We start from the raw sequence: 13,734 nt of genomic DNA, 5'->3' as shown, positions 1-13,734 counted from the left end.
ATATTTTTTAATTTAGCATTTTAATTATATATGTTTGTTTGGAGGTGATGTGCACATGAATGCAGGTGCAAGCAGAGGCCTAAAGAGGACATCAGATCTTCTGGAGCAGAGCTACAGGCAGTTGGGCTGCCTGATGTGGGTGCTGGGACCTGAGCTTGGCTTCTCTCGAAGCTGATCTTGGGTCAGCATATGTTATAGATCATAATAGGTTGTGTTATATTTTCGTACATGTATAGAAGGCATTTTGATCATGTTATCCCCTTTTATCCTCTTTTGTTCTCTCTCCTACTGATCCATTTCCTCTTTCCAACTAGTCCTCCCCTTCACCTTTTCTTTCTTTCTTCTTTTTAATTGTGGGTGTATTCATGTGGAAGTACAGGTGCTATAGAATCAGAGGCTTTGAGCCCCCTGAGCTGTAGTTAGTTGTAGGCAGAAGTGATCTGCGTGACATGGGTGCTGAGAACCGAAGGGCTTCTGTGCGAGAACAGTGTGTGTTCTTAGCTGCCAGAGCCTCTCTAGCTGCCAAAAAATAAATAGAATGTTTCTCCTTTCCCCAGCAACCACTTATTGCCTGTAGATCCTTAGGGATAGGTAGGGACTTTTATAAGCCTCTCCCTACCCCCATAACAGACAGTCAGTCGATGGGCCTGATTTTATATAGATCTTGTTCTGTTGATCATAGCTACTAAGAATTCAAGAGTGCAGTGGCCATGTAGTGCTTAAAATACTGTTATGAGACAGTCACTCTTTCCTCCTGGACTCTTTCTGTCCACTCTTGAGTGATGTTCCTCAAGGGAGGAATTCTAGATAGCCCATTTAAGGTGAAGCATTCAGCACTCACTTGTTCTCAGCATTGTGAGCCTCTACAGTGGCTGCCGCCCACTGTAAAGAGAAGCTTTTTCTGACCAAAGCCAGCAGCCTCACCAGTCTCTGGATTTGAACAGAAATATTTAGAAGATCATTTGATAGGCATAGCCATTTAGCAAATCAGCAACAGTAACTTCCCCCACTACACTGCTACCCTTATCCTAACCATGGGTTTTTGGCCAGGTTTATAGTGTCAAATGAGAATCCCTTCCTGTGAAGCAGGCCTCAGATCCAAATCACAGAGTGCTTGTTTATCCCCCAGTGATGCCCTTGTTGCCTGACAAGTCAGTAGTACACTACAAAGGGTTGCAGCTCATTTTTTTTTTTCTTTTTGCTTTGTTTTATTTTTGAGACAAGGTTTCTCTGTGTAGTTTTGGTTCCTGTCCTGGATCTCGCTTTATAGACCAGGCTGGCCTCGAACTCACAGAGATCCACCTGGCTCTGCCTCCTGAGTGCTGGGATTAAAGGCATATGCCACCGCCACACGTCTCTGGGTAAATTCTTAATGACAATTCTCCATTAGCAGCCTAATTACACCTTCTAACACTGTGAAGGCTAACTAGCAGGGAGAAAATTTCTAGACCAGAGCACATGATGTCTTCAACAGTAGGGTCTTACCATCTAGTTCTAGTGAGCAACCAACAGTAGTGACAGAAACCTCTAATAATAATAGATTTAAGCTGCAGCTGGTTACAGCCTCGGACTAAGTGACAATGATTCTAGTTGAGTCTGAGAAATCTGTAATTGTGTTGGGGGTCACAGGTTTTATATACTGTAGTATATAACTGTGTTGCAGTGTACTAATGGTGCCTATCATGAGTTCTTTCTCTGGCTTCCCTCTTTATTGTTTTGTTAACTGTGCTTCTTGTGGAAATTATTCCTATACTCACCTGTCTAGAAAGTCTGAATTTATTAAATTAAGTCAGAATGTTGATTGCCTTTTTACTGAATCCGCTTGGAGAATGGAAGCAGGGCTTTAGAATGCTAGATAGTCGTCATCTGATAAATCTCATATCCATTACTTTTTTTCATAAAAAGACTATTGAAGATGTGTGAAAGTCAGAATCTTAGTGTTTACTTTGTTAAATTCTGCAGGAGAATCTGCACTACTATGTGGACAAAGTATTTAATACAATTGTAGGATCGAGTGTGAGCTGCCCCACGGTGATGTGTGACATCTTTTATTCTCTGAGGCAAATGGCTACTAAGAGATTTCCTAGTAAGTGCCTTGATAATACTCACTCATACCATTTCTTTTTCTATATTTTTTCCTACATGGTGTCCATTTGGCGTCTATGAAATGTTTGTGCATAGGTCCAGTCTTCTAGAAGTTTTTCAAAATGATGCTAGCTTCTTTGTGAGACTTTATGGTTTATTTTTCCTATAATTTCAGAACATGCAGTCTATTTTATTTCAGTATAATGGCAACTTTATATAAAGTGCAAATCAAAATCATTAGTTTTAAGAAGGAAGAGTTTGGATCTATAAGATTCTCTGTAATATATAAGTAAGCCTTTATGTGCTATATATTTAAGAGCCTGTGGAGCACAGGAGTACCTTTCTTGTACCAGCTGTTTTCCCATTTGCCTGTATTCAAACAGTAATAATCATTAGTTTCACACAGTTGACTAGATTTGACAGCTTTGGAATGCTAGAGAGATGTTTTTATCAAAAATAGTCTTTGGCTTTACAAACACTTGTCCCAACATACATAAGATTTTTAGGTACATATATCAATAAATCATTGTGTTTAATTTTGCAAAATCAACTATATTAAGATTCTTTTTGGAAAGAATTTATAAAGTTATGAATTACTACCTCTTATTGTTGTACTTAGTTCATTTCTGTTACATTAAATAAATTTGCCAAAGCCCATTACAGATCTGCCCATAACAGGGGGGGGAGGCGTAGATAGGGCAGCTACTTCTTAATTATCAGGTGTATCTATCTGCATAAAACTATAAATTAACTTTTTTAGCCATCCAAAGAGATTTTGTTACTTTATTATGTTTGCATGTGTCTGTCCCTGTATTTAATTTACCCAATACTAAAATAGTATGGCTGAATTGTCTAACTTATACATGAATTCAGGTTTAGGTCTCTTGGCTAGTTATAATAAAAATACAAAACATTTAGCTTTAATTAAATATCTTTAACCTTCATAATCAATAGAGACAGAGACTTGATCCTGCATACAAAAAGATGAAGTGCTGATTGGTTGTGAGCCTAGTGTTTAACGGCTGAGCTATCCCTCCAGCCCTTAAAGGCTAGGCTCACAGCCAATCAGCACTTCATCTTTATGTATGCAGGATCAAGTCTCTGCCTGGCTGTGGTGGTGCACATCTTTAATCCCAGCACTGGGGAGGCAGAGACAGGCGGATCTCTGTGAGTCCGAGGCCAGCCTGGGCTACCAAGTGAGTTCCAGGAAAGGCGCAAAGCTACACAGAGAAACCCTGTCTCAAAAAACTTAAAAAAAAAAAAAAAGATGAAGTGCTAATTGGATTCTATCTTCAAGTAGTGAGCTAGATCATAACCATATTTATTACCTGCTTGCTAGCCTGTCTTGTCTTTTACTCCTAACACTGTTTGAGGCCATACCCATTGATGAGATGATGAAACTGAGGTCTCATTTGTTCTTATTACCTGGAGTATAGATAGCGGGGCAAGCAGTCCAACAGTGGACAGCTTGGTGGTGTTCCCTACTGAGTGATTCTTGAGAGCGAAAACTCCCTTCACTCACCACCCACTTCTCTAGCATCTGGTTGTCGGGTTAGTTGTTGATTCCAGTCTGAAACAAGTACTGAAGATGAGTGATCAGTGCTACAAGTAGCCTGCAGTTCATCTGCAATTTTACATGAAATATTGGTAGCTTTTTAAGTTATTGCTGTTTCTTTTTGTGATAAATACCTGGGAGAAGCAATATAAAAGATGATAAGGGTTAATAGTTTCAGAGCTTCGGTCCAGCACGGCAGGATCCGTTGCCTTAGTCAGACCTGAGACAAGGCAACACTGGGGTCCTGCAGCAGAGGAGGCTGCTCACCTCCTGCCTGTGAGCAGGGAGGGAGAGGCAGGAACGAGGCAGGGCCAAACACCTCCTTCAAAGACGTGCAAAGGTGGGTTACTGGTCTCCTAGGCATTTTGCATCCAGTAAACTAGATATTCAAAATTAACCATACACATGGCCTTTGATGTCATCAAGAATTTTAGGGTGAATCTGAGACAAAATTAAGAACTGAAGGCTACTTTTTGGTATTGAATGTTGCCACTGGGTAGTGCTAGCTAGATACTGCTTTTATTTTTGTTGTAATTTCAAGACTATATGAAGAAAAGGCTATTTTTCAAATTAAAACTGTTTCTTTAAAAGCATAGCAACTTTGCCTTTCATTTTATTTGTTATTTTAAGTTACAGCATTTTTTCTTTTAGTTTAGTCTCAATCATTAGTACCATTTCACAAGTCAGTTTTTACTTTACAAGTTATTTTCCTCTTTCCTACATAGTTTACATAATTTTTTTTTTTTTACTTTATCTTCTTTGGTTTTTAATTAGTGTTTTTGCATGACTTTTTACCATTTTATCCCTGCAGATAACCCTCATGTGCAGTACTCTGCAGTGACCAGCTTTGTGTTTCTTCGTTTCTTTGCTGTAGCGATACTATCACCTCATACTTTTCATTTGCGACCTCATTATCCAGTAAGTGTTTGTTCCTCTCAAGCTTTATTCCATTTTTATTTCTAGTAAAGTGAAGAAAAAATAAACCACTTATACTGCTGTGCTAAGACTTTTCACAAGTGATAAAATGCTGATGAGCAGGAGGGAGGTATATCAGAGTTTCCGCTGCTGTTCTATACATGTGATTTTCCATAATACAAGTGCTGCTCGTCCTTAGTTACAGGACGGTGGTAGTGGTTTTGGCTGGTTGTTAACAGACCCTTTCCTGGTTTATTATAACAGTTTATTTTTTTATTTTTATATTTTGAGACAGAATCTTATTACATAATCTAGATTGACTTTAACTTGCAACAGTATTCCTGTTTTAGCCTTCAGAGTACAAGCACATCTGTTACACCCAATTTATGATAGTTTAATCATGGTAATATTTTTAAATCTCAGAAATTTGAAAAATGAAATTAATTTTCAAACTGTATAGGAACCTAACTAATTTGATATCTTCATATTTGTGCTTTCTGTTCACTTAAGTTATATCAAAATATAAGATTAAAATTCTTTAAAGCATGTAGTTTATTTCTGAAGTTCTACTCAGCTACCTAAATTAAAATCTTCTTTGCATATATACTTTTAATATTTTAAAATTTCTTTTTTTAACTTATTTCTATATCCTTCTCCATACAGCATATCTTAATCATGCCTTAGCTATTTTTTATTCTAAATACTTTATATTCTTGATGCTTTTAGCTGCTAATTTGTATAACAGATAATAAGAAACATTTAGTGGTTACTTTGTACCAAGCTTTGTTTTAATCACTTTATATGTTTAACTCATTTAGGTCATCCTAGTCACTGTAGGAGTAAATTATTTTATTAACCCATGTTCAGGTAAGGAAATCACCATGCAGTACTTCTAGGCTAACATAACTAAGGCAGTATGATTGGATCCTACCCAATTTGAACTGGATTTAAATGGGACTAGGTTCAGTCTCCACAGCCTGTAAGCAGACTGGTGTTGAGACACTTAGAGCAGCCGCTGTCACAGTGCTCAGTGCTGGAGATGCTGGAGCATCTTGACATTCCTACCTTAATGTACTTATGGTCCATCAAGTACTGCACTGTAGGGAAGACACGTAGGCTTTTCAGCTGAACTGGATTCTAAGTGCCCATGCCTCCCCTAGATAACCTCACAGTGTTAGCTGAGGAGAGCCATGTAGCAATGGCAAAAAATAGTATGTTCTATGTAGCCCCTGTCCTTTTGTTCACGGGGCAATCTTTTCTGTGGCTGTGTTAACTAAAGCTATAAAGACCTGAGGCAGTGGAAGCTTGCCAGCAATATTTTGTACGTAAACAGAACTCCCATTTCTAAACTTGTGTCTTTGCCTTGTATTCAGACTTGGAATTCCTAGATCAAATGTTGAAATAAAATCCCTCTAACCACAAACACTTTAGGTCACTCCTCATGCAGTTTTATTATTCCAGTTTTTTCATCTTTTCTTTTGGTCCCTTTTTGTTGTGTGTCCCTACCCCCGCCACCTCAGTATCTCCAGCTGGTCTCATAACATTATTTAGCATTGGTGATGTAGGGATGAGCACAGCTAATCTAGAACTACTTGCATGAATGTAAAGCTAACACTTGATTAGAACCAAATAAAAAGTATGAGTAGATGCTGCTGTACAAGTTGAGAGTGCAGAGTGATCTCCGAGAACTAGGGGTGATGATAATGTATTGATAGTGATAGTAATTCAGGATCAAACGTTACTAAATCTTACACATAAAAATTTTGAATATTGAGAAACTAATTATAGAAGCTAGTTTTAGAGTAAACAGTAGTAGATTAAAGAACAAGGAGCTAAATAATCATGGCAAGGACACTAGATATGAGCTGTTCTTGCTGAAAGAGATTCAAGGAGGTATGCGTGTGCACATATATGCGTAAACAAATAACTATTTTTGAAAACACTACTTTTAAAATATGGAAGAGCTGGAGAGATGACTCAGAAGTTAAGAAAGCATACTGCTCTTGAAGAGAACCCAAATTCAGTTCCCAGCACCCATATCAGGCAGTTAACAGCCACCCATAACTCCAGCTCTAACCCCTCTTCTTAATTTGAGGCACCTGCACCCTGGTGTGCACATGCCCACACACATACACATATGCACATAAATAATTTTTTTGTCTTAGGGTTTTTATTGCTGTGAAGAGATGCCATGACCACAGCAGCTCTTTAAAAGTAAAACATTTCATTGGAGTGGCTCACTTAGAGTTTTAGAGGTTCAGTCCATTGTCATCATGATGGGGAGCATGGCAGTGTGCATGCAGATGTGGTGCTAGAGCTGAGAGTCCTACATCTTGACTCAGAGGCAACAGGAAGTCAACTGACTGTCATACTGAGGGAAGCTTGAGCAAGAGAGACCTCAAAGTCCACCTCCACAGTGACAGACTTTCTCCAACAAGTGCCACTCCCTTTGGGGTCCATTTTCTTTCAAACCACCACACTCTTTAAACAATAAAATTTAAAAATACAAATAATGAGATGGACTAAGGGCTGAGACTGTAGCTCAGTGGTAAGGCATTTACCAAGCATCTGTGAGACTCCACATTGAATTTCTAGCACTGGCAGAAGAATGGAACAAAGGAAACCTTCACTTGAATTGCTTTGGCAATTGTTTTGTTTTCTTTTTAAAATACAGATTTTAGGAACATTGACTTGGTAAACTGGTGCTAAAGTTTCATAAAGGAAAAATTGGACTATTTTCATTATGCATATCTCTCATTCTCTCCTTGATAACTCCTTTTAAGACCCTCCCAAGGCAGACCTCTTTAACCTGTTAGTTTTGTTTTATGTCTCTCATATATATATGTAAGACCCTGTGCACTCTCTCTGTCATGACACTTTTATATTCTGTTCTAGTAACATCTGTGTATAAACTCTGAATATAAACTGCCAGTGCCTCAGGGGCAAGGCAGGACCTTTTCCAAATATGTGTACCCAAAGCTCATGACAGTTTCTAGGACAGTCACATGTTCAGAGAGTGTTTAATTAATAAAGATGGTAGTTCAGAGAAGGAGCTCAAAGTTGAGTCTTTTTCTTAGTGGGGAAACAGATTCATGATTTAAATACAGGGTAGAGGGTGAAGGCTTTGCTGCCTCCAGGTCAGACTCCCAGAGGATTCAGAACAACATCTTTAGAAAAGGTAATGAGCACAGAATAACTGCTCTTTTGAAAAATTATAGCAAACCTGTGACGTTATTTTTTTGTAGACCAAAAACAGTCAGATGGTTGATGTAAGAGGGGGAAAAGGAGAATGTATGCTAAGTTATTTTGAATTGAAAAGTTCAACATTTCAGTTGAATTTAATAAATATTACATAGCGTTTGCTGAGTGACAGTACCAAGTTGTATACTGGATGCCAGGTGATGAAGGCCTTAGGTACAGTATATGGTGAAGGAAATTTTTATTATAATCTCTGTGTAAATGGTACCAGGGAATCAAAGCAGCTGAATGACATGATTGTACAAAAGAAGCCGTGGTTATGTGGGTCTGAACAAGCTTGAAGTGGTCTGGAATTGAATAAAATGTGCATTGTTCTCATTTGCTAGTTCAAGAAAAAAGTAACCTAAACATTGAATTTAAAAATAAAAGTCAAGGGGCTGGAGAGATGGCTCAGAAGTTAAGAGCACTGACTGTTCTTCCCAGAGGTACTGAGTTCAATTCCCAGCACCCACATGGTGGCTCCCCACCATCTGTAATGAGATCTGGCGCCCTCTTCTGTGTACATAATAAATGAATCAATCTTAAAATTAAAATAAAAATAAAAGCCAAATCTAAGCCAGGTGGTAGTGGTGCATGCCTTTAATCCCAGCACTTAAAAGGCAGATGTAGTTGGATCTATGAGTTAGAGGCCAGTGTGGTCTACTCAAAAAATCCTGTTTCAAAAAACTAAACCAAACAAAGTAATAAAATTAAATAGAAAATTCTTGTGAAATTTAATTCAAATTTAATTTTACCAGAACTTTAAAGAATGTTACGTAGTAGGGACCTCTTAGAGATAGAATGGAATCTGAGATGCTCCATCTAAAATATTTTTGGATAACTATAATTTATAACTTTTTCCAGATATATTGATCATATACCAGATATTACTACTTCAGATTTCTTCATTTCTTGGTCGTTTCATCCCCACCACATTGATAGCCTATTTTCAATGTTGGGATACTAGAATCTAAAACAATCTGTCTCCTTAACTAAATTTCCTAGATATGTCTTCTGATAATACAGTTTACTGTGGTAGGATAGGTAGGTAGATTGTATAAAAATGGAGATTGGTAAGAGTTTATCAGGCTGTACACAGGGAAGCAGGTCAAGTCGCTAAATTAAATGTAAATTATACCTCAGTTTAAAAGGAAAAGATTGCAGGGCGCTGGTGGCACACACACCACTTTAATCCTAGCACTCGGGAGACAAGCGGACCTCTGAGGCTAGCCTGGTCTACAGAAGAAGTTCTAGGATAGCCAGGGTTACACAGAGAAACCCTATCTTTGAAAAAAAAAAGAGAAGAAGAAGAAGAAGAAGAAGAGGAGGAGGAGGAGGAGGAGGAGGAGGAGAAGAAAGAAAGAAAGAAAGAAAGAAAGAAAGAAAGAAAGAAAGAAAGAAAGAAAGAAAGAAAGAAAGAAAAGGAGGAGGAGGAGGAGGAGGAGGAGGAGGAGGAGGAGGAGGAAGGAAGGAAAAGATGAAAGACTCATGGGAGAACTCTGTTCCTGTCCATTTTATTTATAACTATGTCTGTCAGGTGGACAGACCCGAAAGATAGCTTGGGTAACAGACCCAAATAGTTACCCTCTGGTAAGATCCTGTGTCAGCAGGGTGACTTCATTGCCTGCTCTGAATTTGGATTTTCCCTCCACCCACATGGTGGAAACAGTTGATTGCAAAAGCCACTTTCTTCTTCAAATGTGCTTAGAAGTAGACAGAGCAGAAAGTTGGAAACACCCATTTTAAGTTATATGGTAGAAAAAGTAGATAGCTCTGATCTTCCAAAAGTGAATAAAATTTAAAATGTGATCCAGTCTTATAGACCACACAAAACCATTAGATACAATTGATTGAATTATGTCTTTCAAAGGGAACAAGTCAGGTCATTAAATCTGTCATGTGTCTTTTTTTTTTTTTTTTTTTTTTTTGGATGGTACTGAGGATGGAATCTTAGGGCCTCTACCACCGAGCTGTATCCCCAGCCCTCGTTTTACTCTTTGTTTTGAGACAAGGCAATCACCTTAAGTTACCTAGACTGGACTTCAGTTCGCTTTGTAGCTTAAACAGGCCTGGAATTTGCAGTCTTCCTATCTGAGCCTCCCAAGTAGTTGGGATCACAGAACGACACCACCAACTTTTTTAGTCTCTTAACCCCTAAGTTCTGTAAGTTTTTCTAGGCTTAGCTACATTTTAACTATCTTGGTTTGAATGAACATTTTTTAGCCACTATTTTAGAGCCATATAGTCCATTCACTTCATTTCACTTTTTATATAAATTCTACTTCTTGACTAATTAACAAGAATTTTGGTCATTTTTACATTTTCTAGGATACACAGACAATTAGGACATTAACTCTTATCTCAAAAACCATACAGACTTTGGGAAACTGGGAGAGTCTGTCCAGAAGAAAGGTGAGTCTATAATTTTTTTCTCCTTTTCATACTTAATAAATTTTATTATACCAAGATGCCTTCTTCACTTACCTCCTTCCATATTACAAATAAAGCTGAAGAGAATACTTACTCAGATGCAGTAACTGTTTGTTAGTAGGTACTCTATTTAGTCACCTATTGAAGGAGATGGCGGTACTTAACTTGATATACCCAGAGTAAGGAGAATAATTAGGAGGAAAAGACGCAGGCACAGTTGAGTTATCTGATGGTCTGTGCCATAGTCACCTAATAGCTTTGAAAGAAGTCTCCAGCTCCAAACTGAATAACTCATGGTAATATCTGACTAGCTTGATCCTTAGCTTCAAAATATAATCCTATCATTTCTTAGTGCTCTACTTCAGGGCTTCATAAACTTCTCTACTCATGAAGCCTTTTCACCCAAGAAGTGTTTATGTAACCTTAGGTATACAGATATATAGAATCGGTACAACAAATCAAACATTTACTGGTAATATCTTATTTTAGCAATTTGAAATGCCCAGCACCCAGTGCTGAGGAGAATTTTCCTGTCATTTGCTTCTGTAGCTGCTCTCCTGATATTTACTTAGTTTGAGATCCAGGAAGAAAAAGGCCAAAGAGTAACTACCATATCCACAGCTGTGTCACGGGCTTTGAGAGACCTTCATTGCTCCTCAGTCCCTCTCTCATCAAGAGTGTTCAGCAAAGAGGAGAGAAGAGCTGTGTTCTGATTGATAGAGTAACTATGGCTGTACAAAAGAATAGGCTTTGCTGGCACTCAGCCGCAGGCCCAGCATGTGATACATTTGGCTATCTGCAGCTGGAAACAACAGAATTGAACCAAGCCTGGTCAGGGACAGGTTGAGCATGATGCACCACGTGCTGCATGGGGAAGGCTAAAGACTGACCACGAGTGCCTGCTAGCCATGACCCTAGAACATTCTGGGTTCATTGACTTACTGGTGTGTGTGACAGAGGTTGTCCCTTGGTGGAAAGTAATCTGGGAGTGCTCTGGAACAAGATCATGGATGTGAATGTGAAGGTTCTAGCCTTCCTGCTGCCCCACATGGATAAAAGCTAAGGAAGCTCCATGGTCTGGTCTCATAGTTGCTTATGTGCCAATACCAAATCTGAGTCTACAATACAGGTGAGATAGCACTGGGACCTCTGAAGGCATCCAGGTGAACTACCGTGAGTAATTAAGACTGATTAGCCAAAAGGAGAAAACATTGCCATACTTGCTATCGACATAAATGAAATCTGTGATATCAGAGGTTTGGGGAACCAGCAGAATGTGTAGGAATTGTCCTTGTGCTATCTGGGAATGGGCTATATCAGCCATGGAACAATGTAGTGGCCAGCTTCTTACCTACTCTGTGAAGAGAAGAGAGTAGAGTCAAGGTCCTCAATGAAAACAGGGGAGTTGGTAGGGAACATGGAGGCTGAGAGCCTTATGGATCTTGCACAGCTTGCTCCTGGAAACCTAACTGGGATAGTGCAGGAATGAAGACTTGACAGACACACACAGAAAGGCTGAGATTGGGTGAGCTGTGTTTGATCTGATGTAGAACACCTACTCACTAACCAGTAAATTAAATCTAACCTTTATTATGTAAAGCAGGAAAGAGGAGAGGTTAGCTAGTCTCCATGTGAGGTGTCTGTAGGGGAGCTGTCTCAGGCAGTAAACTTGTGGAGGAGGAAGTTGTATTTGGTAGTTTCTGGTTTTAGATAAATGTCAATTACTCCTAAAAATTAATATTTGAATCAAAAGGTTTTGCCATTTTCATGGGTCTGAGGCACTAGGGTCTTTGACAGACATTCACGCAGCTTCATCTACTCACAGTACAGTATGTTGTAAGTTCTAGGTTATGTAGGGAAACTTGCTGAAGAAAGATGTATACCATTTTTCATCTGTAATAAACATGTTTGGACACTTGTAATCTGGGCCCATTCCTGTTTGCTAGTGACATGGGAGCAGCCCCTGTGACCTAGAGGCCTCACCCTTACATTATTGCCTTCCTTATTACTGTCCCTCAGTTTTATCTTTCCCTACCTGCTTTCTTCCTTTCCTATGGAACTGGAAATTGAAGGGCTGGCTGTAGCTCAGTGGTAGAACCCTTAACGCTTATACATCAGACCCTAGGTTCAGTGCCCACTACTACTGTAAGTGTTCCACATGCCCAGGCCCACATTCTTAGTGGCTGTTCCAGCTCCTCCCTTGGAGTTGTTAGCAGCTCAAGTCCCTGCCTAAAGCATTCAGTTTTTTGACCATATTTGGGCACAAATCCAACTTGTGGCAGACACGTCATCACCCCTCTCCTACAGGCTATATAACAACCTCGCTGCTTTAGTTCAGGTGCGTGACTTCTGGAGCTGGAGGACTCACCAGGGAGTTGCTGTGCTCAGATAAAACTATTCTTTTACTTTATCAGTTTGCCTTGATCTGGCTTACTGTGTCAGCAGAGAAACCTGTTATCCAGGTATATAGAAAACCTATTATCATAAGAATTTATAAATTGTATTAATCAAATTTACCTTATTTATCAAATATATGTTACTTATCTAAATTTTCTAGAAGCTTAGTATTGAACAGTTAGCAAAGTAATTAGAATACATCTTAAATCAGCTTTTGCTAATCTGAGTAGACCTTTATAACTTTAAAATTTTATTGCAGTATATTCTAAACCAGAATTGAATCACATATATGGTATGTTGTAGCAAATCTAACCTTAAATTTTTTTTGACCATCATATAAAAATCCATACCAGTCCCAAAACATTTTGGAGACTTGTTGCTTCCTTAGTCTAAAAAGAAGATATAATGAAACAGTGTAGGAGTCCAAGAAAATGCTGAAGGAAGATGTCAGACTCAGATAGTATACAAGAGCAAAGAGCATTTATTTACCAGCATATACAGGGTCGTTCACCTGCACAAAATGGCGACAACCCTGAGAGGAGCGTGCAGACTCCTTTTAGCACAGCTAGGGGGATTTTAGAAACAGTTAGGTCATCTCAAACATAATTGGTTAGGCAGGCAACAATTATATTAGTACATTTTTGATAGTATGAGTTTCTAGTTTTTTCTCTTTGGACATAGTTGGTCTTGTCTGGGCTCATTTCAGGGATTATAGAAACTGTTCTATTTTTGGCCACTGTCTTGTAATACTGCAGGGCTGAACAAGCCTTGTACATGTTCTCTCTCATTCCTGTTGTCAGGGTTCTTTGATTAATCGCCTTTTGTTTATGAAACTGAAACATGTTTGCTCTTAAAAAAACTGAGCCGGGTGGTGGTGGTGGTGGTGGTGGTGGTGGATGGTGGTGGTGCAGGCCTGTAATCCCAGCACTTGGGAGGCAGAGGCAGGTGGATCCTCTATGAGTTCGAGGCCAGCCTGGTCTACAAAAACAAAAAACAAAAAACCAAAACCTGAAACCTAGATCTGGTTGTAAAATGGGGGAAATTTGAACCTCTCAAAAAAGTTCAGTAAAACTGGGAAGTTATTAAAGTCTGTTTTTTGAAGAGCCCATACACTT

At 38.9% G+C, this 13,734-nt stretch overlaps 1 protein-coding gene across 1 annotated transcript in view; it reads left to right on the top strand.

The window, feature by feature from the left end:
- Rasa2 (RAS p21 protein activator 2) overlaps positions 1 to 13,734 on the top strand; it is a 114,188-nt gene that overhangs the window by 73,420 nt on the left and 27,034 nt on the right. The window contains exons 14-16 of the mRNA XM_036193338.1: positions 1,963 to 2,086; positions 4,452 to 4,558; positions 10,121 to 10,204. Coding sequence (XP_036049231.1) covers positions 1,963 to 2,086; positions 4,452 to 4,558; positions 10,121 to 10,204 — 315 coding nt within the window. The remainder of the gene's footprint in view (positions 1 to 1,962; positions 2,087 to 4,451; positions 4,559 to 10,120; positions 10,205 to 13,734) is intronic.

The sequence above is a fragment of the Onychomys torridus genome, chromosome 7, assembly GCF_903995425.1.
Source record: "Onychomys torridus chromosome 7, mOncTor1.1, whole genome shotgun sequence".
In the NCBI taxonomy this organism is placed as follows: domain Eukaryota; kingdom Metazoa; phylum Chordata; class Mammalia; order Rodentia; family Cricetidae; genus Onychomys; species Onychomys torridus.
Note: the sequence above shows the minus strand (reverse complement) of the source record. Positions and strands in the feature narration are given on the sequence as shown.